Source organism: Bombus fervidus, chromosome 16, assembly GCF_041682495.2.
Source record: "Bombus fervidus isolate BK054 chromosome 16, iyBomFerv1, whole genome shotgun sequence".
Lineage (NCBI taxonomy): Eukaryota > Metazoa > Arthropoda > Insecta > Hymenoptera > Apidae > Bombus > Bombus fervidus.
In genome coordinates, this window is record NC_091532.1 from 1,747,371 (window position 1) to 1,774,179 (window position 26,809).

The window sequence follows — 26,809 nt, forward strand, 5'->3', positions numbered from 1 at the left end:
TCTTTTTGTCAGCGTTTTTCAAATTCTAGCGGCTAGAAATTGAAGATTGTTCGTAGCGAACGATCGTATGAACGAGAAGATTAAAATTTGTTAATCTTCGGTATAAACGAAAGGATAAGTGGAAGGAAGAAGAATCAGTTATAAAGGTAAAACGAATGAAGTTTGAAAATAGAATTTTATTAGCTACAGTAGCAAAATACCTATTCACTTAAATATTTGGCTTCACACGATTACCAGGCTAAGTTCATTTATATTAATATACAATATGTAAAATATGCCATATTGGATATGGGCAGTGTCCGTAGTAGTACGATGAACTTACTTTTCATACAAGATTTACGAGATATAAATATACATATAATATTTATAATAAACTTTTATATATATATATTATTTTACATGCTAGAAAATAGTACGCTAGGCACTTGTTTGAATAGTTATAGAAATAAAACTTACGGCATATACGATTTCGTGATGGGAAGGAAAGCAGTTCGCGGGAAATTCAAAGGCGGCAGTAAAAACAAGTGTAAAACGAGATTTTTGACCAGAGAAAGGATCAACGAGGAAAGCACTAGGAACATGACAAGAAAGATAAATACACTGGTCCACGAAAGTATTTGAACATTTACCAGAGAAAACTTTTACGTTCGTATTGTGTGAAATACAACGACCCATGTTATATGAAACGTTTTGAAATTTCATTATCACCGTGATCAGATACTATCGTCACGATCGTATCGATAAAATTTGAAAGCAATCGGAAAATGTACATAAATGTTACGAAATATTTGCTGCAAATATATATTTGGTAAACAGATTAATACAGAGTATGAATAGCTTAAACGAATAATAAATGCCGAAGATGGTGCGATAATCTTTGCAAAATATATACTTGTACCAGATATCGTGTAATCTCTATATATATTTTCAGATTTTTAAACTTTATCGATATAATCGCGATAGTTGAGTCTGATTATGGTACTAGTGAAATTTCAGAACGTTCCCTATAATATATATATAATATATCTATTAAAAAGGTGTCTACAAGCGTCCAGATATATAATACTTTCGAGAGTCTGTGTATAGGAAGAAGAAGAGATACGGAGAAAAAGGAAGAAAAAGAAAAACGAAAGGGAAAGGAGACAGATTAAAAATAACGAGGACGAGACATTTGCGGCGGAGGTCAAAAAGAGAGCACGACAAGGAGCAAAAATCTCTCTCAGTTTCTTTCGTCTTCCGCAAATTTTTATTCGGTCCTTTTCCTCCCAGACCTAATTCCGTCTTATGTATAACCTTCTTTATATAGTTAGCGATAAAGGTAATTGGCGTCGTTTTAACGGAAGAAATAAAGAAAAAGAAGGAAAAAGTAAACGAAAAGGAAAGATGAAAGAAGGAAGAAACGCGGGGAATAAAGGAAAGAGAGCATAAACACGCGGGTTTACATGGATTTACGTGTTCTTTATACACACTTGGCAGCGACTTATTCGGGACCTGAGGTTGCCTGCCTTCAAGGTCTGTTTCTCAGGCCTTTGGAACTGAAGCCTGTCCTCTATCGTCGTCATCCAAAAGCTGATCTCGTTCGAGTAATAATGGCAGTGTTCTTCGTTACATTCGATAAATGGCGTTGTACGGAAATCTTCGAGACAGGATCCGGAACTGGACAAGGATTGTCCTCCACCCTGGGCACCGGCACCCGTATGCTGAAAGCACGCGAAAATTAGTCGAATCCCCGTTTTCCGATATTCGGGATTTCTATCGACGTAAAACGAGAAAAGTTTGAATTGGAAAACGGGGGGAAGCTTCGAACCGAGGAGGCCTGTGAGCGTTTCGACGTAAAAAGTTGGACGAAAAGGTAAAAGGGTGGAGACGCGTGTTTAAGAGTGTGAACGGGGTGCTCGTCGAGGCGTGTAGAAAACACGTCGTGTTAAATACGATGTTTGCCAAATAACTTTGGCAGCCAAAATTTAACACGCGAACGTGCATGTAAAGAGACTGACAGAAATGCTTAAAATAAATAAAGATTACAGGGGAAAAGTACGATAAGTATCGCGTGGTGACTTTCTGAATGTGACGAACTAAGTGTCAAGGTGCCTGATACGATAACTTTCACGAACGAATATAATTAATCGGGTAAACGTAGTAATTTTTTTTTTACTTTTCGATCGTTCGTTCGAATTTTTATAAAAACTTCGTATGTAAACAAATTTACGCGTTTGATTACAGAAATGGAAAGAAATGTTCGTACCATGACAAAACTGTATCCGATCCAAAGTCCGGTCCATCCGTGTGGACAATCTGGAATATTCAATGACTGGCTGTGTACGGCTATCACATTCGCTGGAACCTCGCAAACCACGCATCTGTAGAACGAAACGAAATTTCGTTTGTTAATACTCGTAATATCATTTTACCATGTTCGATAGTTTCGACTTGAACGAACAATTAATTTGATTTCGAGTAACATTTTTGTCAGGCGATACGATGTATCAAATTTATATATATTATTTAGCATCTGTTCGTAACAACTGCTTCTGGAAGTTAAATTATTAACAAATGTATATTAAATTAACAATTTCATTTTGCATACCCCCTTTCTATTTACTCTCATGCAAATGTTCGTAACTTTATATAAACTAAAATGTCGTGACGCTCGCATTGAAATTGCAACTGATTTCCGCGCAGAATAAAATTGCATTTTACATAGTTTGGCATAATGACGAATGAAACGATATAAATAATCGTTCCTCCGTTCAAAGAATAGCCTATGCTTTATTCTTCTTGCAATTTATATTATTAAATATATTAAATGTTTCGAATATTTGTATCGGCGATTTTTCATAACGGTAAGTTGTAAATTACGCTTTGGAACAGTCTGTATAAAATAGTAAATTGCAACAATAAATTATTATAATACCTGGATACTCGCGTAAACTTTCAATGTGCGTGTTTATTACGTAAATTATGTCCGAAAAGCATGATCATCGAAACAATGATTCAATGTTTAACATCGAGAATCAATTTACAAAGGTATCGTTAAAATTATTTCGCAGGTCTGCTTTACTTTTCGCCCTACTTAATGCAAATGAATGTACGATATTTTTTAAATAATTAATTCTAGAAACAGCGCTACTGCCTAGTCGTAAATCCTTCGAAAGTTACCTGGTATCCATCTATATTAATATCAACCGTCTCAACTTGATCGCGAACATTTGCAAAATAGAAAAAGAGAAGAAGAGACGATAAAAATGCCCCACCGTAAGTAAAACCAAGCAGCGTTCGTACAAATAACGCGTCAACGAGATCAACGTCTCGTTTCCAATGCATCGTGTCGAATGCGAGATGCAAATAGAGTTTAGTCGAGTTTCCCATGGTAAATGGGAGCAAATCGAACGAGATTTATACGATTTCCTTCTAGCCATCGTGACAAGTCGATCGATCTCCGTTCGGCTGAACAAATCGCGAAAAAATTACTTATATCTTTGGAGCTTTGTAAGTTGTTTAGAGAGAGATACAGCGAGGTTGTAAATTAAAATGCTACTTAGCAACATCGACTCTGATGATGCCGCGTCCGAGGTTGTACGCATCTCATAGGATCTCGGATCATCTCAGAAGCATCTTGAATCTCAGATCACAAAAGTCATTAGCGAATTGATATAACGAATTTTTTTTTATAACATACAGGTTGTACAAGAAGTAAAAGATTGTGTACGTATATAATTCTTTTCTCCAATAGTATACTACACGCTATCTTTTTAAATACGGCAGCATCTGAATTCCCATTGTACGAATACTCTAAAATATTCGAATTCTCTACTATCCGAACAAAACGTCTGCAAGTAACATATGTCTATTACTCTATGACCTCGCTATATTTCTTCTCTCAGCGATACCTGCGTCGAAGGGGTGGCAACATAATCGTGTTTAACGGTTGATCGATGTGGAACGGACGTTCGTTGCGCGGCATAGCTCCACGCTACAAGAAACATCTTATTCGAAGGAAACGTAGCTAGGCATCCGATGTGCTCCGGCGATTTTGTTTCATGGAAACGATCAACGTACCTGGAGATGTATTCCTCTATCGCTGTCCCCTCAATAGGCATCATGGGAATTGCTTTAGTGGTCGACAACCAGTAAGAACGATCGCTACGACTTGCATAGTTACAAACGTTGCCGGTGTCGCAGAAGAGGAACGGCATCGTCGAGAACTTTCGTACGCACGAGCCGGCGTGACCTGTTTCGTGATTATTTATTAGACAGGTAACTCAGAATAGGCGAAGGGGAGAAGAGAACAAACCGAAGGCACATGCAAAGACGTAGATATCACACAGATAAAGTTGCCGATACGTATCGATACGCTTGCAATCGACCTCGTAATTATTTCTCTATGTAGCGTACTCGGCGCATATATAGATGTAAATTGGCTCGCGAAAGTATCGCAACAGTCGATTATCGTTGCATCAATAAGTCAACACCATTTAATGGTACCGTCTTTAAAACTAATTACATACATATTTAATGAATGTTTTACGTTGACAATATACTCGTGTCTCGTGAGAAGAATATTTCAAAATGTTTCGTATAACACAGATAACGTATTACTAGCAATTATTTATGACAAGTGTTTCGATATTTTCGTAAGTCACTGTATATCATATCATAGGCAAATGACATATTGCTTGATACCATTTGGTTAAAAAATATAATATTTTGAAATGAACATTTCATCTGTTATGGTCTAATTATGGAGATATTATTTAAGTTAAGGAAAAATCGAACAACAAATACTTTCGGTAATTTAATTTTCATCCGTGATACTTGCCTAAATCTTGTGAGTGCGATCTTTCATTGCCATCCGTAGATAACATACTGTATCCTTCCCAGAGTTGGATATGTCCTGCATCACAAACAGGCACCCTGTCAGTTTGGCTGTGTTTCACCAGCAAGATACCAGTAAGGTAATCAGGTGCAGCTTCGCATGGTAGTCCTGGTTCTCCTGGTTCACCCGGATGACCCACGGGTCCTTGAAGACCTGGCAAACCAGGAGCACCAACAGGCCCTTGCAATCCTGGTAATCCAACTGGACCTGGTGGTCCTTGAAGTCCTGGTGCACCTTTCGTTCCGTGCAATCCTGGGAATCCTGGCTGACCTGAAGCTCCTTTCTCTCCTGGCGGGCCTGGCGGGCCAGTCGGTCCTGTAGGGAAAAAATAAAGACTCAAATATAAAATATGAACGATAACTAAATTAACGACATAAATATAAGTCAAATTAGTACAATTATAAATGATTTACCAATGCAGATATGATTTATAAATTAATTACGATTTATAAATACAAGTAAATAATTTACACATTGAGCTGTCCGGAAAGTCCGCAGCGTTTTTATTACGAATTTTTGTCAGATAGTAAAATGTTCGAATATATATAAATATTGTCCATAGTTTGATACTAAGTGGAGTTAAGAAGAAACATGCACGCGAAAATTTTTGGATCTTAGCCGGAATACTCAAGTGTATTCGCCTCATTCATTGAATTTAGTATAATCAAGTTATTACTTATCATGATATCTATAAAACTTTAATTTTCGATATTTTGACGTAATTGGCCACGTACCAGGGTAACCACGGTCTCCTTTTGGTCCCATCGGTGGTTCGAGGCAGTCGAGACCCTTGTCACCCTTCTGACCAACAAACCCAATAGCACCCATTTTTCCTATTGGACCAGGGAATCCTCTTTCACCTTTCTCTCCATCCAGACCAGGTGGACCCTCTAGACCGGGCCAACCTCTGTCACCTTTTTCACCAGGGAGTCCATCAGTTCCGGGAAGTCCTGTAAATTTAGTAAAATGAACGTGTTTACAAAATTACCAAACGTATTTCAAATAGAATAAGATGAAATTATTTGAGTTAAGTTTAGGAGTTGCCTCGTAATTTGCCAAATTGGATAATAAACAATTTTCATTATCGTCTTGAAGATTAATCATGTTCAGCACTTTACCTCCAAACAAAGACAAAATTCGTGATCAGGTAAATGAAACAAGAAGTTTATCGATTCAGAGTGTCAAAAATTGCGAATTATCCTAAATCTGTTGTTTGTTTAAAAAAAAAAGAAAAAAAATGGGAATGGTACTGAAAAAGGCAGATTTTAAATAACAGAAAATAAACAGCAGGAATCTATTGGATGATCTAATAATTTATTAATCCCTGTCCATTTACCTGGGTATCCTGGTTCTCCCTTTTGTCCCGGCAGACCTGGTTCTGGTATACAATTCACACCTTTTTCACCTTTTGGACCTATTTGACCCGGGAGTCCTCTATGACCTGGAGCTCCATCTTGACCTGGTAAACCGGGAGAACCCATAAGCCCCATATCACCCTTCTCGCCCTGTGGCCCGACAGGGCCATAAGGTCCCTGATCTCCTTTATGTCCTGGTAAACCAGGTAATCCTCGTTCTCCCTTCTCTCCTGGTCGTCCTGGTAGTCCTTCTCGTCCGTGCTTTCCTGGCAGACCTGGTAAACCCTTCTCACCCTTGATAGTTAGTCCGGCAATTCCCGTAGGTCCACGTGGACCTTCTTCACCTAAAATAACACATTTCACATAGTCGATCAAAGTTTGATCTTTTGCAGACGCGATTGAATTGCGTTAACGATAGAAAATGCAAAATAATAAATGAGAAATTAAGAATACCTTTAGGTCCAGGGAGGCCAGGTGGACCTGGGTTTCCAACTGGACCTGGTGTGCCCCTATCTCCTTTTTCGCCATCATAACCAGCTAGACCTTCCTCACCACGATCACCTTTCTCTCCAGCTACACCTCGTAATCCTGGCATACCTGGTTCACCTTTTTCACCTTTGATAGCAACTGTCGGTCCAGGTTGTCCCCGGTCGCCTTTTTCTCCAGGCGCACCACGGATACCAGGTTCCCCAACAAGACCTTGTGAAATAATTAAATCCATTAGTTTCTACAAAATTAGTTCGTATATTTTCTTATAAAATTGAAAAGAGTTTCAGCTTCTTACCTGGCAAACCACGGTCTCCTTTGCCACCATTGAGGCCAGGATGTCCTGGAGCTCCCACATCACCATCCAAACCAGGGAAACCAGGTGGACCTGGTGGACCGATGTCACCTGGTTCACCTGGCAATCCGTCGATTCCAGGTGTTCCTGGTTCACCTGGTGGACCCATTGGTCCCTGGTAATTTAAAGATATTTTAAATTAAACTCCTTGCTATGAATTTTTGTTCGCTGTAAAGAATGAAACGTACTGTATCTCCTTGAGAACCATGGAAACCTCTTACTCCAGCGTCACCCTTTAGCCCTATAGGTCCTGGTAAACCATCGCGACCTGGCAGACCAGGTTCTCCCTTAAGACCTGGCAATCCGTCTACACAATTACACGACAATCCACGTTCTCCCTTGTCTCCGTCAATACCATCTCTACCAGGAGGACCAACAGGACCACGGATACCCGGCATTCCTGGTTCACCTTTCTGTCCTTTCTCAGAAACTAGACCTGGTTCTCCTTTGCGTCCCTAATAAAATTAATGGTTATAATAAATTTGCAATTCCCATTATCTTCGTTAAGTCCCTATTGGGCATAATACAAATTCGCTGCGATAAGGTGGCAGCACAAATATCTTTAATTGTATTCATTGAAAGAGAAAGAAAGATACAAATTTTATAACTCAAAAGTATAAAAGCTTATTACCTATTGTCATATTAAGTAATAAATACCAGTTAATAAATATGTATAATATTCCTTTTCAGCTTTTTTAATTGAAGATATTACAAATATCGAACAATTAGCTTAAATCAGCATTTACGAATGTAAAAGACTTACTGGCAATCCTGGTAAACCTTGATCACCCTTAGGTCCTTGGAATCCAATAGTTCCAGGAAGACCAGGCAGACCAGGATGACCTATATCTCCTTTCGGTCCAGTTAATCCAGGGCGGCCAGGTTTTCCTTCCATTCCACGTAATCCAGGGAAACCAGCGGCGCCTTTTTCACCTCGTTCTCCTTTCAAACCAGGTGCACCTTCTATACCAGGTGTACCTTGTAAACCAGGTAGACCACGTCTTCCTGGGTAACCTTTCGATCCATCGATACCCGGTTCGCCACGATCTCCTTTGATACCTGGGAATCCTGGAAGTCCTGGTTTGCCAGCCTCGCCCGGCAATCCCGGTTCACCTGGTACACAAAACAATTACGTTTATGTTACATTTTATTATATTACTTTGAAATGTAAAATGAATGATTCACGAGAGACACCTACAGTGGCTACAAAAGTTATTTATGCACCATTGTAGTTGTTATAACATTTACATACGACTTAATTAGGTCCAAGTATATTAAATTTTGCATTATCTAGAAGTGCTTTCTTATCACTACAAAAATTTGATGCCACGAAAACGAAATTGTGGAATTAGGATAAAGAAAAAGGTTTCATTAAAACGCAAGGGCATGTGCAAATACTTTACATAATCACTGTATAAACTTTAGAATTTAGGAATTGCATACCTTTATTTCCGTCTATACCAGGAATTCCAGCAACACCAGGCGGGCCTGGAGGTCCCATCGGACCAGTATCTCCCTTTTCTCCTGGCGCACCAGGCAAACCACCTATGCCTGGAATACCTGCATCACCCTTCTCTCCGGAAAATCCTGGCAGACCCGGCAGACCATCAGGACCTTCTTTCCCTGGTGGTCCTGGAAGACCTTTCTCTCCCTTTTCTCCCGGTGGTCCTGGCAATCCAGGACTACCCTTGACCGAGATACCAACTTCACCTTTTGCTCCTTTCAACCCTGCAGCGCCTGGGAACCCTCTGGGTCCTTCACGACCAGGTTCCCCAGGGAAACCCATTGGTCCCATATTACCCTTGTCACCACGAGGACCTGGTAATCCTCTTGGTCCAACTGGCCCAGGTGCACCAATTGATCCGGGTGGTCCAGGTGGGCCCTGGTCACAACAGTTTATTATTATGTTACGAATACATGAGTATATAATATTAAATTTGTAAAACTAATCAAAATTGTAATGAAAGTAAATAACAAAAAATTTTACCAAATAGGAAATACAGTTTGTACTTACCGAAATACCTTGTAAACCTTTGTCACCGCTTAATCCATCCCTTCCGGGTGGACCAGGCTCTCCTTTTTCACCAGGAGCACCTCTGTCGCCTTTAATGCCCTTAATTAATTCATCCGGAATTGGACACAGACCTATTTAAAATAGAAATGATCAAATTACTCGCTGAGCACTGAAACGGTTTAGAGCCTGAAACGATACACGAATTCCAAGAAATATAAAGTATATCTACCGGGTTCTCCTTTATCTCCTAATGGACCAGGTTCGCCCTTTGCACCTGTTTCACCTCTTCGGCCTGGTTCTCCGTGTTCTCCTTTCACACTAAGACCAGGTTCTCCTTTTCGACCAGGAGCACATGGCCTTCCAGGAATACCATCTTGACCAGGGAATCCACGATCTCCCTAGAAACAATAACAGGATGAAAAGTTTTGAAAAATTATTTAACGCATTTGCTGCCTTAATCCGTATTTGTGGGTTACAAAAATATTTGTATATATTCGATAGATTCGATGATGATTCCAAAACGGGGAACTTTGTTAATAAAAAAATATATCATACGTGTATTTCAAAAATTAAACAAACATAAATTAAACAAATTTTTCATGAAAAACAGATTTTAGAGTATTTCTACATAATAGTACACGTATTTGATATTTTAAACACACTTTTCGATTAAACGCATCAAAAACCAATTAAAAATTATAGAATTACATAATTATTTTGAAATTTGAATGATAAAGATTGAGATCGCAACAACTTACAGCAATACCCTTGGGTCCTGGGAAACCTTCGAATCCCATTGGACCTTTTTCTCCAGGCGGACCAGGAAGACCAGGTGGACCATCTCTTCCTACCGGACCTCTCACACCTTTATCACCCTTTTCTACTTTAAGCATGTTTTCCGTAACCACTGCTGGAGTACCAGGTTCTCCTTGTGGACCTGCTGCACCAGGAATTCCATCTTTTCCCTAGTAATCGGAAATACACACTATAGTAACGATTTTCTATTACATAAGTTGACGACTCAAACGACTTGAATTTAAATAACTTGATAAACGTGTGCGAGTCTTTTCTTTCAAAATATTTCCTTGAAATACGAAAGGTGAAATAATGTGCTGAAAATACCGGAGGCCCTGGTGGCCCAATTGGTCCAGGTAATCCGTCGCTGCCAGGTTCTCCGGGGAATCCTCGTTCTCCAGCCGGACCTCGTGGTCCAGGAAGTCCAGGTTGTCCATCGAAACCACGATCACCTTTGATTCCTGGGAATCCCGGCATACAATCTATACAACGCCCTCCTATCTCTCCCTTCTCACCAGGTGAACCTGGAAATCCTGGAATGCCGTTTTTCCCTGGCGTTCCCGGTTCTCCTGGTAAACCAGGTTCTCCGGGCGCTCCTGGAATGCCATCCACGTCGCCAGGAACTCCACGCGGTCCTGCGTAACCGCGTTCTCCTTTTTGTCCTTTCTCGCCATCTATACCGGGCGCTCCATCCATTCCTTTGGGTCCCTATACACATTTGGTAATTTTCGAAATATTATTAACTTTCAAAATTAATATTAAATATCAAACGAATTAGAACTATCAAGCCAATCAAAATAACTGGCAACGGATTTATTATTTTTCTAATTAGATATTTAATCAACCATGTATAACATATTTAGATACGTGTTAAAGGCCTCTAAGTGACTCTAGTGTTAGGACTTGGACAAGCTTCGTTCTAAATAAAAACACATTTAAACGAATATAAAATATCCAGGAAGAAAAGAATTCTTGTATTAAACTTATTAAATATTCGAGATTGGATTCGTATTGAGTTCTGAATAAATACCCACCATAATCGACGCGCCTTTCTCTCCTGGCAGCCCTCGTGAACCTGCTAAACCTGGCGGACCATCAAATCCACGGGGACCTGTTGGTCCAGGGAATCCTGTGATGCCAGGTTCTCCTTTTGCTCCTTTTTCTCCTGGTAAGCCCTCTGGACCAGGAATACCTGCTAAACCAGGTCCTCCTGGTGGTCCAATAGGACCTCTTGGTCCTGGATCTCCGGGATATCCATCGGCACCGCGAGGTCCAGTGGGTCCTGGAAAACCTTGAGGTCCTTTTGGCCCTGGAGGCCCTGGCGTACCTTTCCCACCCTGCAATTAGTAATTAGAAATAAAGTTTTTATTTGAACAAATAGGATTTAATATCTCAAAAATAATTATTCTGTTATCATTATACTAACATTCTTGTCATCCTAACAATTCGGATGAAAAGTTCTAATGTATTTCAATTCTAAAAATGTATTTATGTTGCAAGAAGAGGTCATTTAATCTATTCGTTTCTTAAGAAGAAATACATACAATTAACGTTAGTGATACTTACTCCAGGTGGACCAGGTGGTCCTCGTAAGCCTGGAACACCCATAGACCCATCTCGACCTGGCTCTCCTTTCTGTCCAGGACGACCTGGAAGGCCGTCTAATCCGTCGTAACCTCGATCACCTTTGCGTCCAGGTGGACCTGGAGGTCCAGAGAAACCATCCCGTCCCTGAATATAGTAAATGTACAAATTAATTTACATCATCCTGCATTTTTACTTTATCATTAATGTAATCAGTAATGAGATTATATTGAATACGATAACCAAATATTGAAAAACTATCTAGACTTTAAAAATATCTATTGAAATATAATAATCATTTCAGATCATATAGATCCAAGGAGAACAACACGTTTAAATGAAAGGAATAAATATACTTACACGAATACCTGGTGCGCCTGGAAGACCTTTTTCTCCTTTCATACCTGCAGTACCAGGAATACCATGATCACCAATTGGTCCCTGTTCTCCTTTTTGACCATCCGACCCTCTTTCACCCTATCATTGCAAATGAAATAAAATAGATATAAAGAAACAAATCGTATATAATCGTACAATTGCTCGTTACATTTGCTTGCTACATTTTATATCCCCTGATACTTCATTTAGGTACTCTTTGACTATACAAATGCAAATTTTTATACTCTAAATTACTCATACATATATTTGCATTTTTTTTTTTTTTAACTAAAACATAAAATTTAAAACGCTATTGACAAAATCTATATACTCTTTGTTTATTTTAATTTTATAAATGTTAAGTATTTAAAAAGAATACCGTGTCTCCTTTTTCACCACGATCTCCCTGTGGACCTGCTATTTCTTCTCCTGGATGTAGAAAGCCGCCGACTGCAGGCGATCCAGGAGGTCCTTGCTCTCCCTTCTGACCTTTGTCACCTTTCGGACCTTCGAACGCAAGACCCATGTTTCCCTTTTCTCCTCTTGGTCCTTGTAGACCAGGCGGACCCTGAATACGATTAGTTGAATATTTTAAATCACGATATCGTACTATTATCGTTTAAAGACTAACCCTTCATCAATATAAGTGTTTTATTTGTCAATAGATAAAGAGTAGAGAAATTATTATTTTCAATGATTACAAACAATAACAGTATAATGGTATTATTGCAAACGAACGATATTAAAACGAACTTCGCTTTTAACACGGTTAAGTGTACAGTGAGTCACGAAAGTATTTACAAACAGTAACTTACATAAGGACCACGATCACCCTTAGGTCCAGGAAATCCACGCTCTCCTTGTAATCCTGGTTGTCCTGGAGGTCCTCTGACACCGTCGATACCCGGTTCTCCCTTTTGACCTACAGGGAACCTACCAGCGAACCCTGATTGACCTTTGTCTCCTTTGGGCCCTCGAGGACCTGGATAACCACGAGGACCTGTATCTCCAGGGCGACCAGCATGACCAGGTTCACCCTGAAAGATAATGGTCAAAAAAAAATGTTCAAATTTTCATTTTATACTATCGCATATTCTCATTTTTGCTTCAGAATTTCTCATAAATGCACAAACATCCGTATTCTCGTAATAAAAATTACTAATAAAAATAATTTGCAGCATGCGTACGTCTGTTCCATTGCAACCATCACGACCAGGTAGACCAGGAGCTCCGGGCGGACCTTGTACTCCAGGAACACCACTTATACCGGAAAATCCAGGTATACCCATTTTACCCTGAAAAAGTTATTGTTAATAATATATTATTGTATATTATTATAAACAAAAGCGAACGTTAATAGTAAATCAGTACATACTCTGTCACCTTTCGGACCGCGTAGTCCTTGAGGACCAGGGTCACCTTTTTCTCCCTTTGGTCCCAAAAGACCTTCTGTTCCAGGAAATCCTTTTTGACCTTTAGGTCCCTGTGGCCCCATTACACCTGGTGGACCCTGTGCACATAAATCAAAATGAATTAAAAATTCGCAAATCTAGTATAATATAAAAATTATATTCATTTAATTTGTTCCAACATTCTGTTGCACATATCTGTTATATTTTTGTCGTATAACTCACACTGAAACGAAATTTACATCGAATTACTTTCACCTCTGAATTAAAAACCCAACCATCGTTATTTAGTAGGAAACAAAAAGAATACAACAGTAACACTGATTTTATAGCTAATTCTCTTTCATTCGTAACTCCAAGATTTTCTTCGAAATTAACATTCGACATCGACGCCTCGTGTGCTTTTCTCGTATCATCTTGAAATATAATATCCAATTATGTCTTACAAGTTTGCATTTTCGTAATTACCGTAAAAAAAAAAAAAAGAAATGAATTTTGCGTACAAAATTCCCTTCGACGAACACTTACTCTGGAACCTTTCTCCGCGAAACATTTTGGCACGCAGCAGGCCGATCCGGTACAGTTTCGTTGTGGCTTGTATCCTGGAACTGGCACAACCGTGTAACTGCTCGGATAATTTTCCGAATCCCCGGCCGCGCCATATCCTCCACGTTGCCCTGAAGAGTATCCGCGTTGTCCGTAAGGATCTCCGCGTTGTCCGTAAGGATCTCCGCGTCCATAATCGTCTCTGGATCCATAATTTCTATCGTAGCCATCGCCAGAAGAATCTCTGGACCTTTGTTCTCCTCCGGCTTCTCCTCTTCCGTAAGAGTCTTCGTATCCTCCAGATCTTCCGTAAGGATCGCCAGCTTCTTGATTGTAGGGATCCAACGAGGCTTGATCTTGACCCTGGTTGTAGGATTCTTGATCCAAGCCTCCTAAGGGGAGAACATCGCTCGTGTTAAACGAATCGGATAAACGATCTATGAGATGGAAAGATGGGAATGAAACCCTATGAATTGGGACGCTGGTTTTCGTGTTTAACACCATGGCAACTAGTATCATTTTAAAAATAAACTATAATCGTTGCACCGAATGTTTATGCAAATTTATATTTTTCAAATATAGGCAGAATGTTATTTCATAGAATGAAGTCCCTAGATAAATATGACGATATTCGTAAGGGCTACAGATAGGAGGAAAAGAAGATGTGAAATGAGAAAAAGATTGTAAACGACTATTAACAAACGCGTAAATGAACCGAAAAATATAAATTTCGTTGACGTTAACATAAAGAAGTAACTTTAGCAGAAATCATAATTAAAAATAATTTTTCACCCAAACCCACGAGTTTGGAAAATTATAAAGCCGTGCAATTGCAGAATCATAAACGAGGGCCGACGAAAAGGTTTCGAAATAAAATGCGCGTTACTCGTCACAGCTCTATTTTGTGAAATTCGACAAATTTCTCGTCTGTTAAAGTTTTGTTCTTTCACGAAAATAATTCGTTCGAAGCTCGGACGACATCAGTTTTATGCCGTTTCAAAATTCAATTTTCTACCAGCCTATTAAATTTTATGGAACACCATAAACTTGTGCGCGCGCGCAATAACCGCTGGCACTATCGATTAATAGGAAACTATTACACAACGCTGTAAAGACAAAAGATAAATGTACGGTCCTGTTAATTAGTAGGCCGAGATTGAATTCGTAAATCTGGAGATATTGCGACGGAATCGTTTCGAAGGAAAGAAGCTGAGTGCTGTTTCTTGGAAAATTATTAACAAATAGCACGATTAATACAGCACATATTCTTACTACTCGTTTAAATTTTTAACACGATCGTTTCAATAAATTATTTCAACGTGCTTTAGCTTATTACATGACTTTACCTTTGTGTTATTTACATATTTATGTAAATCACGATGAATAATGTAAAGAGGACAAAGATGAAAATTGTGATAAGTGCATTTTTATTGATTTTTTATGATGATGATATGTATGATCAAAAAGAAACAATTGTTCGATGTGCCACTGGTTTATCACAGGTGTAAAGTTTTGTCAACGATCGATTAAATTTATTACCATAATTAGTTTGATATCCGCCGGAATCATCGGTTCTCTGATTATATTCATCGCCATCAGGATATCTGTTGTACCGATCATCGTAATTCTGACCTTGGTAGCCTTGGCCTTGGTTATTTAAGTACCGCCTATCTTCCTCAGAATCTATACAGTAGAATGCAAGATCAACTTACTTTATATTATGTCGAATTATCATAATATTATTCAACATTACAAGTTTCACAGGAAGAGTAGAATGTATTCAAAGTATTTAAACAGCACAAATGAATACTTACTTTCAATTAAGAAAGTAGAAAATGATAGAGGAGAAGCAAAAATTAACAAACAGATAATCAGATAAGTAAAAGTTAAAGGAAAAGTTACATAAAAATACGAAAGAGAAAATCAACTAAATGATTTATCCAGAGAAGAAAGAAGCAGAAAATTTTCGGAAAACGAGAAATACTATTTTAAAGCTTCAACGGAGGTATTTATTCGCGTTTGCAATACATTATTTCTAAAGATAATCTTCCATTTCGTCAGTGTATAATAGGGATATAAAAAGGAGTTATCCAGATATCCGTACATAGAATTGAAAATATTATCCAATTATACTTATCGGCAAGAGGTGCAGCGAAATTTTTGTTCTATGCAGAGAAAATCAAGAAGAGATAAACCCCGTCGTTACCTTCGTTGTTCGTAACAAAAGCTCTCCATCGTGGTGAAATATTATAATCGTCGTCTGTACTATTTGGTTTTCCAATATCACCTCGTCCAAGTGGAACAACAGGCGGAGGATTGTACGACCATGATGTGTGATTATATTGCTGGAAAAGAAAAAGATATACAATAGAACAGAGATTTATTTGATGACTTGTTCGAAAGGATGTAACATTGTTTAATTGTAAGAGAGCATTCGTTTTTGTTTTTTATTGCAATTATAGCGATCTTTTAACGCGTTCGCTGCCGCGGTACGTTCACGAAAAATCCTATCCTGTTATTTCTACGATATATTTAATAATACTATACACTTTCATCGATTTTCACGGTAGACGATAAGCCCCTGAAATGCAATTTCTTTCCAATCAAGCACGTCGGTTATACATATTCGTTTATTTCGTAGTTTGGAACAATTAAATTTAAATTAATCTTTTACGCGATATTTATCGATTGCGCGTTTTTGTTATAAAGACGGTGCTAAAACATTCAGAAAATTATGACTTTCCAAGTTGAACGGTAAAAATGAGACTGAAATATTTCGAGTAACTTACGAAATAAATTTTGAATTTACGTATCTTGTACAACTTTGTACAACTTGAAGTTTCTTCGATATAAATCAATTATCTACTCGTCAGTAGATCAAGTAATCGATTAGAATCAATCAGAATCGATCAGAACTCAGCAATCGATAAGAAGACGCGCGATAAACGTAAATATCGATTGAGCTGTAGATCTTGCAGATCCGATGGTATTGACTGAAGGATCTATAAACTACTTTACCGACGGAGTATGACCAATCGTTCATAGACACTAAATTGATCTAATTTGATGAAAAATGCAATTTTCGAATACGTAGTTGCTTACCAAAAGAGGTAAAGGAGTTTAATAGAGCGTTCTAACATAATTACGATTGTTATCACATTGCAATTATATATACAGAACAAATTGATCAAACGCACTAAACTTTGTTCGACAAATATTTGCGTATGTATTGACTTCTCTGAAAAGAATAGTATGACTGTTATTCTTAGAATGTACAAGTAACTTTTTCACTTTGTCAACTAAAAGTGAAATAAATAAATTAACAACGTAACACGTATCGGTACTTACTGGCTATATTCGACTTAAATTTAATAATTGATCCAGAATAATAAATGTGTATATACATGCAGGCTGTGTATAGAAAACGATTAGATTCGGCACAAACGAATTAAAATGACGTACGGGATAGTACGCGGAATAAAAATTTGTCGCGAATTTTAATTCTATAAATTACAAAGGAAAAAGGAACATACAAATAAAAAATGTTTGATATAATACGACTTGACGATTAAGATAAAAGTCGTGTTTCGTGCTAGAACGAGAAAGCATAGCTAAGCGTATGTATCAAATACCTAGATATGAAGACTAAAAACGTTTTCAAGAGGATCTTCTTACATCTTAATATTTAATAGGTACTTCTGAGGTTGCATCAACTGTCGATAAGTTATCAGCTACGCTTCTTGTATGACAGAGCACATTTTACTTTTTATCGAAATGTTTAATTCGAATTTCGATAATCTACGTTTTACGGCGATATTAAACAACGATGTATAAATTTAACCAAAAAGTAAACTCCATAAATCGAAAGTATCAGGATCGTCGCTTAAACCTTCCATCTATTCTCTAAAATATCTTCCAACTGAAAAATCACGTAACATCTCAAATACACTGTGCAAACACTCGCAAGGTGAACGTTAACACGATCGGTACAGCGTAACCACGAATCTACCAAAATGTTTAACGACTCGCAAACGCATCACAAGTGCATCGTACGTACGTATAATAGAGCGACATCTTTTTCCAAGAGATATCTTTGAACACACGCGGACCAATTTCTATACCTCGATCGCTGATCTAGCCCTGTCCGCGTACGGCGACTATGTTATACAAATTAGCTCGATTCAGTCGATGCGTCATCGCGTTCGCAGAAAGTCATTGTCTTGCCCTCGTTTTCACGTTTTATCCTTTTTAAGTTTCGGAATGGTACGCGCTGACAGGAAGCGCGAGAGATAACGCTTCGCCCGTTATCGTTTCGAAGTGACGCGCCGCACGCTGTTCCTCTTTGGATCCCTTTCTGGCCAGCCTCTCTGCCGCGCCTTTCCCTCGAACATTTCCCTCGAAAAAGCTGAATGAAATAGTACGGGCTTTATCGAAACGAAAGATAATCGTGTCACGTCGATGCCATGCATCTTGGCAAACTGCGACAAGAGAAGCAGCAAAAGTCTCGAAAATTCTAAAGGCCAACAATTTTATCACCGTTTGCAAATGTATATGTCTACTTAGCGAATTCGATGAGTTACGAATTCAGAGGAGGATTCGCGAGAGAGATCATAGAAAATGTTTATGTACGTATTGTAATAATTTTGTGACTTTTGCTAAACGTATTTATCGATTAAGAATCGTTTATTCTTCCAGCAATTTGTAGCGGATCATACGTCGTAACAGATTCACATAATTTGTCGAATCTTCATCCTGAATTCTAATAATACGAAGCGATACAGACATCTGGACGCTGATAATACGATAATTCGCAACGACCTCGTCACGAGTTACACGCGAAACTGATTTACTGACATCACTGCTGAAAATATGTACAGGATTATGCCTTCTCAATTCTGTGATGCAAGAATACGAAGTCTTGCTACGGATATGTCGAACTTTTTATAGAAAATCATATAGTTAAATCATTTTTATAATTTCTATTAATTCTTACGATTCTATAAGATAAATTAAACGATCCTCGAATTGTCAACCAACAGTCTAAGTACGTAAAGTTCTTCTACTCTTATTACATTTTGATCCCATTCACGTTTAATTGTTGATACAACTCTGAAACGCCAATTAATTAGTATCTTCTAGATTAATCTTTTATTTGTATAATTATTAAACGATTATAATCAATCTGCTTTAATAAATGGAGTTCGATGTTGTAGGAAATTAAACAAAGTCAGAATTTCAGATGTAGTAGACAGATCAGCGGAGATTGTAGTTGTAATTTGAGATTAAAGAAGTTGCTATGAATACGAAACATAATTATCATACGATAATGTACTTATTTCCAAACAATGAATCATAGATATTACGTAGCGCTTAGCGCTACATTAGCTTTAAATTATTCCATTTATCTATAATTTATGCATGGCATAAAATAGAAAAAATATAAGGAAGAGTATTTATTACTATGACCACATTAAGATAATATTATCAAAAGTATAAAAGTTGGAAAAAATGTTTATTTCTGAGCTAGTTTTTTATCTAACAACTTTGTTATTTAATTAACGGGCACAAAGCAACATAAAACCTTTCCGAAATACAATCACCGAATACTAATTGCTTAGATCACGCATGTTATTCCATATTCGCTATTCTTACCATTTAGAATTAATTATACAATATTCTGTATCGACGAATACAAGTTACAATTGTAATTCTAGCAAATTTCAAAATTCAGCTTATTTCGATTTACCGTGATATTACATATTTCATTTCGAATTGCAATTATTTAGAATTAATTTGCACGTACGTTGCCTTCATAGAAAACGACAAATTACCAGCCTCATAATGCTCAATCCCAAAATACTGGAAAAATAATAATCAACAAATATAATCTCCATTCTCCTCGATTCGTAAAATGAAACTCCGCTCGATACTATCTACAGTAGAATATCTATATCTACGCAAACATCGCAAATTCTCTTTCCTTGCAACGACAGATAACGACGAGAAACATGCATCTACCTATAGATCTCGTACGCCAAGTTCGAAAAATCGAGAAATTTATTCGAAGAAATATTCCAATAGTAGAATCTCCGTTTCCTCCTTTCGACCAAACCTCCAACCAAATTATCATCAACGTCACACGCATCTCTATCCTCGAGCATCCACGAAAACGACTCAATCTACACGGCCATTTCGTTCAACGAAGCCAGCCCAATTTTCTTATTCTAGATACCGGGACTATCTTCTCGTGACGGTTCAAGAATCGTTCCTTTTATCGCGTTTCTTGGCCTCCTTCGTGAATCCGCGATTACGTAACCAATCAGCCATCGCGTTCCAGCTTGGATCCCGAACGATCCTTTTTTCCTTCGATCCTCCGTCATTCCTGTTTGTCAACTTCACCTTGCTGTATTCCTCGTTTCATTCGCAGGGGCTGCTGCGATAAACAGGCAGCCCCACTTTACAATAATTCCACTAAGCCGATAGAACTCGAGTCACAATCGATTAAAATCAAATCACTTTCTGGAACGTGCTATAAATTAACAGTCAACCGATATCCGCGTTAATAATTTTCAACGTTTCTTCGATATGACGAACCGTTCGGGCGTCACATCGATCATCCGTAAATTGAAAAGAACAAGAATGTGACGATGTTACCGAGCAACGTGTATTTCAACAAGATTAATACGGTGTAGGACGAGGCTCGCCAATTCGTTGGTCAGCGATCTTTATAATCTCGATGGACAACGCGTATTCATAAGAGCCAAGTGTGATATATGTACGTTAATACGATGAAAGGAACCAAGTAATTTACTTTGTCGACAACATACACGGTATGGCGAGTTGAAAACTACGGCAGTGAATATTAAGATTTCGAGAATTAAGATTCCCGTCCCTTTAATTTCATAACTGAGTTATAACTTTACTCTCTGCAATGATACGTTTTCATGGAATGAATTCTTACAACGATAAACGCTATTTTAGGAAAAATAGCGACGAACTGACTCGTATCGCTATGATCCTTACGAGTCAGTCGTGCGAGAACGTTTTTAAATTCAAGGGTCGAAATAATTAATACGAAACATTTTTCAATGCATTTTCAAAATCATTTGTCCTATATAGTACACATAAAATCACAGGTTTCGTGAAAAATGGTATCGCGGTCATGTTACGAGTGATAAATTACAAGCAAAGAAAACTAAATTACTTCGTTCGGTAAAACTGTTATCGCGAAACGTGCAATAAGAATCGTTATCAACGTTGATCAAAGCCTACTTACACAGGCCTTTATACTGTTAATTACCGCGTTCGGAATTTCGTTCGATGCGATTTATCCGGCGAATAACGCTATCTTTAAGAGTTTTTAACGTGCAATTGACTTCACGACGATCATCATTAATCCCACCGCTCCGTAAACCCGTTCCTCTGACTAAACACTTTCGCTACGGCACAAGTGGTTCCCGCCTCGCGAAACAATTTTTCACGTTTCACGCATCACCGAGCATGCACGAGACGCTAAAATTTAAACCTCGCGTAATAGCAGCTTGCCAACTGTAAAAGGTACAGAAAGAATGGAACGTTTTACCATTACAGCCGGTATAGAGGTACCTCGGCTGATGCATCCGAAACATCAAAGAGACATAATCGGCTAATCGATTCGTGTCATCGTAAGTCACGAATATTCTACGAATGAAAGTGTAGAATGCAGCTGCTAACGATATACGAGTAAAACAGTCAAAATAAATATGCTTCTCATCCGGCGAATTTGCTGTGCAAACTTCTTAATCCTATGATGTCAGGTAAAAGAAAGAAAATACGACGAGAACAGAACTACTGTTCAAGTCTGCGTTTAACGTAAAGTAGGATGTTTCGTAATAAAACTAAAATACCTTGAAAATGAGCAACATTAGGATTTTTACTTTAAAGAGTTGCAAAGTTATTGTTATAATCGATATTTCGTTATTTTGATTTGGAATGCTTCTTTTTTTTTTTTTTTTATTTTACTTAACTTGGATTTCGACATGTAGAAACGATGAATTTTTATTGTATCCAATTTCTTTCCTTTTCTTTTTTTTTTTTTTTTTTTGTTTCTTTTTTGTTCTGCCCCCACGCTTCGATGGAAAAGAGAATTGAAAGAAATCTTACTGCCCTCAAGAAGATTCCGTCAAAATGTTTCATCAAGCTATAATACTCAAATTTTTGATAATCCAGACCTCGATCGAGTGCCCGAACTTTGGGACAACTAATTAATCGCACCAACTATTCTCGAGAAATTGCAATTTCTACAATTCGAAAAGTTCTATAATTTCCACGCTTTTCGTCTGTTTTACGTTATTACAATAGTATACGTGTACCATCGTCGTAGATTCCCGCAACAAAGGATAAATTTTAACGGTACATGGACTAAAATCGGATCGCGTAGCGAATAGCAAATATCTACGTACACAGCTGCATTCGACCATAATGATGGTGTAAAGGTTAAACTCGATTCAACCCCAAAACGCAATCTACCAAACCCAATAACCTCTTGCAAGAACGAACGTACGGTCGTGGAGAGCCAAAAAGGACGATTAAGTTCTTTAGACGATGGTAATCCAGCCGCGGTCAATTCCAAACTATTTTCAATAGTGACTAAGCTGGCTTATGCGCTTGTACGCGCTGTACACGTGTACGTGGCGTAATAAAATTACACAAAGCGCGGTTACGGCGTCTCGTAGGCGAACTGGTCGCTAACAGACGGCTGCCCTATTTCGGATTTAACACCTTTCCGTCGTTGGTCGACGACAAATCTGCTGAAACGTTCTTATCGCATCTGCGACATGATCTTCGCGTTATCGACCGCGTGCCCGATGCACGGCTGCTCGGAAATAAGTTTGCTAAAAGAGAAATAAGAACGCTGGAGAACAATTTTTATCTCTACGTGTATATAGCAACATTATCGAAAACAACGTACTGGATAATTTAACAAATTTGAAGAATTTTTATCATAACCTTCTATCGAATTATAACGAAACGATAGAAAGATAATGTCTCCGTCCTTGGATACCAAAGGAATTAAGAAGAAATAATAATATTCGAAGCTCGTTAAACGATAAAACAATTTTCTCTGTTTCGGTGACGCAACGTTGAAAGTCACAGATAAAAGGCAAAGAACAGGAAATTTTTATTCTTAGATGGATAATTTAACTCTGTCTGTCGTGTTCGTAGAATATAGCGTAGGTTTGTTACTATTTATCGTGGTATTTAGAAAACTCGTTCGTGAGATATAAGCATGAATATTTAATTACTCTGGAAGTCTGTAAAAGTTATTCGAAGAATTCGTTAGCGGAAAAGATAACAAATTTGTATATATAGGAAAAATTGATCGAAAGAAGAGATACGGTGCGAATTCTATAAAAATACGCTAAATTTTCTTGTAACTTTCGACAGGAATTTTTCGAACAAGCTGATACTTTCAAAAGTAGTTTATCAAAATTGTATCGATTTTGCGAGGGATCGATGGAAAAACGGCGTTTTGGAGCAGTTCGTCGAAATAGTGATATGGCGTGCTGAAGAGACAATTTCTAGAGTGGCATAAAGCATTCCTTGGAACGATTCGGTGAAATATGACGTGCAATTGGAGAACAATTTCTTGTTATCGTTGCTCGAAATCGAGTTGTGTAAAACCGGTGAACAGTTTCGCGTAGCAATTTATCGAAAGTACCGATATCCTATTGAGATGAAGATTGAGTTTTTGAAACAGTTCGTTAGCCATGGTATCGTTATTATATGGAACTGCAGAATGCTCCTTTTTCTACGATTCATCGAAATTGCGTTATGAGAGAAACGGATTTCCTTTTTTTCAAGTAGTATATTCAACTTGTAAAGCAATTACTTTTTCACAAATTTGTATTATTCGCTATGATTCTATTAACGTTATAAGTAACGTATTATCGCTATAAATATATGATACACATCGTCTCATGTCACTGTTTTATAAATATCGTCTAACACAAACGATATATTATACCGACTTTGGATTAATCGATCACTATCGATCATAATACAATAACAAAATATGCTAGCTATTTAGCTAGTATGTACTAATTGCTTAGGAACTACAACTTGAGCAAGTAACCTTGAGCTAACTGATCAAGCTCACTTCCAATTATATCATCCAACCTACGTTAGTGTCATCTAAAGATAAAAGATGCCTTCTAATTATTAAACAACTACAGTTCCTATTAATTACAACTGTGACCATGACTCGGCAGACGCGCGATTTAATTAACAAAACCAACAAATGATCGGAGGAATCCCATACGATTTTCGAAACAATTCCATCGATTTCGTTCGGCAGACGGATAGAAAAACTCTAAAGTCTGGCAAGCATTTCCGCGGAGGAACGTAAGAACGTAAAACCACAACGACGCGATGCGACGCGACGCGACGCGACGCGACGCGATGCTCCGAATGATTTAATCGCGTGGGCAATGAATGTGCTCGCGCGAGTCGTACGCGTTACGCCAGCCAAAGATCTGTCGACCTTCGGATCGAGCTTTTTCGCCCTCGCAACTCCATCGGTTCTCGAACGTGCACAGTGCACACAATGAAGCGAACAGAGGAGGAAAGACAGAAGGTCGGAGAGCACGCGCCACGAAACGCGATCCTCTCGATTCGCGGTTGACTTTTTAGTCGTTCGATGCAACGCTCCATGCACGTGCGTTGCGTGCTCGAATGTACCAACGCAAAGGCGTAATCGATGAATGAATCGAACAGATCGCAGAGATCTTCTCGTTTTGTCGGCGTCGAACGATATACAGGGTGAGAATGTTTCACGAATCGAGAGATTATCGAAATTAAAATGATGCTTGTACGTACCCCACCAACTATCCCGGCCAGGAACACTGCGGATGCGACGAATCTGAAAAGACAATTTTTCCTAATAATTCTATGAAAGTGGAAATTATCATTTTGTTAGTTCATTCGCGTTACTGTAGATTCTCGACAATTTAGAAAATTTCACACTAAATTTCTTGAGTTCATTTTGTTAATAAATCTGAAAAAGAAAATGAAGCTGCTATATAAGTAACTTTACAAATATTTATATCGTTTGTTTGAACGAAATCCTCGGTTTCCAAAAGTTCTACCGTAGAAGCATCGATAAATTTTGTTGCGTAACGATACGAGTAAAGTTCTGTAAAAGAACGTTGTAGCCTATAGCTCGTCGCTCGTCGATTCACTAATATCGTTCGTTAGTAAATTATCGTGTAAGCAGACTTAAACGTAATAAAACATGGACAAATCAAAATTTTATTTTCTTATACCTTAACGCCGAAAATATTAGAAAATATTAAAGAGAAGGTGGAGAATTTATTCAAGAGAAAGGAAATAATAATGTGTAAAATATAGAGATGCGGGAAATTTGGAGAAAGTTACGAACGAAAGTGTAAAATGTAAAATTAGGAGGTTTCGTTGCAAAATACAAGAGGAATTTTCCAAGAAATCTCTATCGCTTCGCGTATCGGGTTAAAAAAAACAGACAAATAGGTACATACGTATCGAAAGAAGAGATTAGAGAAATAGGTCACGGTAGAATCATAAAGAATTTTATTAGTCTCCCGCGACACCGCAAGCATCGACTATATTTTAAATATAAAAATCTGCCATCTGCATAAATAAAGGGGTCCGAAGAAATATTTCACAGCACTTGGCGCGAGACGTATCGAAAACTAATCTACGCGCGATTAACGCAAAAATACCGATCGGATGAACGGAAGTCTTTCGTGATACAAAGCACGAGACGGTGCCAGGTTCTCCGCCAAAAGGATAATTGACCATAAATACACGCGGGTTTCGTCCTTGAAATCCATTCGTCGATCCGTCGGTATGTAACGGGGGGATGAAAGTGCCCCCTCCGTGCATCGTTGAAATACTCGTGGCGCGTGCACCGAGGGAGAACAAGCACGGAGCAATTAAAGAAGAATAAAAGGATCGACTGAAGAAAGATCGATGGAACGGGAGCAGGTACGAAAGGCAGGTCTAGGCAGGGTGACCGCAAAAACTAAGATGTCTCGTGGAACGAGAAGAAGAGCACGTTATTCGACGCGCAACAGTAGTTCGTCAGAGTTCACGGAGGTGAGATATGTATCTCGAACAATGCTTCCGTGTCACGTTGGTGGAAAAGCACAATACGAGCAACACGGTTACCGAATGCACGTGTTCGCGCAATATAGAGATCATTGACGTAACAACAGGTTGACGAACCAGTAAGATTACCGCGAAGGAAAACGAGTAAGAACGGCGAAAAAGAAGGAAATGGCAGAAGAGGAAGAAGAAGAAGGAGTAGAAGAAGAAGAAGAAGAAGACGAAGAAGGAGAAGAAGAATTATAAGGAAAGTAAGGAGAAAGGAATTTTGGAAAGAAGAGAATAGTAAAATGAATCGCAACTCACCGCAATCCCAACCGGGTCATTTCGACCTCCCTATTCCGCGACGGGTCTAGGGAGCCGAGGAGCACAGGCTAGCACAAGCACCGCACGGACAGACAGTCACAAAATATCGCGGGGAACCCGGCACCGAGTAGACGTGGTGTGTGGACCGTCCCATCCAGGGAGGGCTCTGAATGAACTCGGGTGGAGGGAAGGAAGGTGGAGGCGGCCGCCGAGCCACGCCAGCTAGAATTCCTCCGCCGAAAGGATCGGGAGAGAGGCTTCTCTCGATTCCGCGAGAGCTCGTGTGCTCTCACACTGTGTTCAGAGTCTGTGCCTCCCCCGCTCTCTCAGTGCTCTCCGCTAACTCGCGGCCAAGAGAATCGAACTCTCCAGCCTGCCTCTGCCAACTACGGGACCAGAAGATACCACCAGCAGCAGGGCGCAAGAAGGAAGGACAGAGGGAGAAGCCGAAAGAGAGAGGAAGGGAGGAAGGGAAGAGAAGAGAAGAGCGTGTGCGTGGTTAGAGAGGGAAGTAAGCGGAGAAGAGCGCGTAGAAGAGTAAGCAGAAGCAGAAGAAGAGGAAGAGAAAAAGAGGAAGAAGTC

General features: G+C 38.7%; 1 protein-coding gene across 2 annotated transcripts; it reads right to left on the reverse strand.

The window, feature by feature from the left end:
- Positions 1 to 156: 156 nt before the first annotated feature.
- Col4a1 (Collagen type IV alpha 1) lies at positions 157 to 26,565 on the reverse strand. 2 transcript variants are annotated; one of them, XM_072019740.1, is made up of 27 exons: positions 26,228 to 26,565; positions 24,656 to 24,698; positions 16,005 to 16,143; positions 15,338 to 15,481; positions 13,781 to 14,190; positions 13,219 to 13,353; positions 13,031 to 13,138; positions 12,659 to 12,880; positions 12,223 to 12,411; positions 11,826 to 11,942; positions 11,448 to 11,612; positions 10,916 to 11,218; positions 10,209 to 10,589; positions 9,845 to 10,051; positions 9,316 to 9,484; positions 9,087 to 9,217; positions 8,516 to 8,954; positions 7,836 to 8,185; positions 7,261 to 7,527; positions 7,016 to 7,187; positions 6,685 to 6,930; positions 6,213 to 6,575; positions 5,611 to 5,826; positions 4,820 to 5,191; positions 4,060 to 4,231; positions 2,246 to 2,360; positions 157 to 1,700 (listed from the first exon to the last, which is right to left on the reverse strand). In XM_072019740.1, exons 1-27 carry the CDS (start codon positions 26,245 to 26,247, stop codon positions 1,449 to 1,451), a joined length of 5,847 nt encoding a protein of 1,948 aa, XP_071875841.1. In that variant the 5' UTR covers positions 26,248 to 26,565; the 3' UTR covers positions 157 to 1,448. The 2 variants fall into 2 exon arrangements, with proteins under 2 accessions (XP_071875841.1, XP_071875842.1); XM_072019741.1 differs by lacking the exons at positions 12,659 to 12,880; positions 13,031 to 13,138 and having other exon boundaries at positions 12,223 to 12,341; positions 13,227 to 13,353.
- Between the last annotated feature and the right edge of the window lie 244 nt (positions 26,566 to 26,809).

Bases quoted from the DNA above. Each gene is read 5' to 3' on its own strand.
- Col4a1 (XM_072019740.1), bottom strand. From the start codon at position 26,247: ATGACCCGGTTGGGATTGCG. The intron at 10,052-10,208 runs GTATTTTCAGCA...TCCGATTACTAG, and splicing joins TTGGGCCACCAGGGCCTCCG to GGAAAAGATGGAATTCCTGG. The intron at 9,485-9,844 runs GTAAGTTGTTGC...TATTGTTTCTAG, and splicing joins CAGGACCCAAGGGTATTGCT to GGAGATCGTGGATTCCCTGG.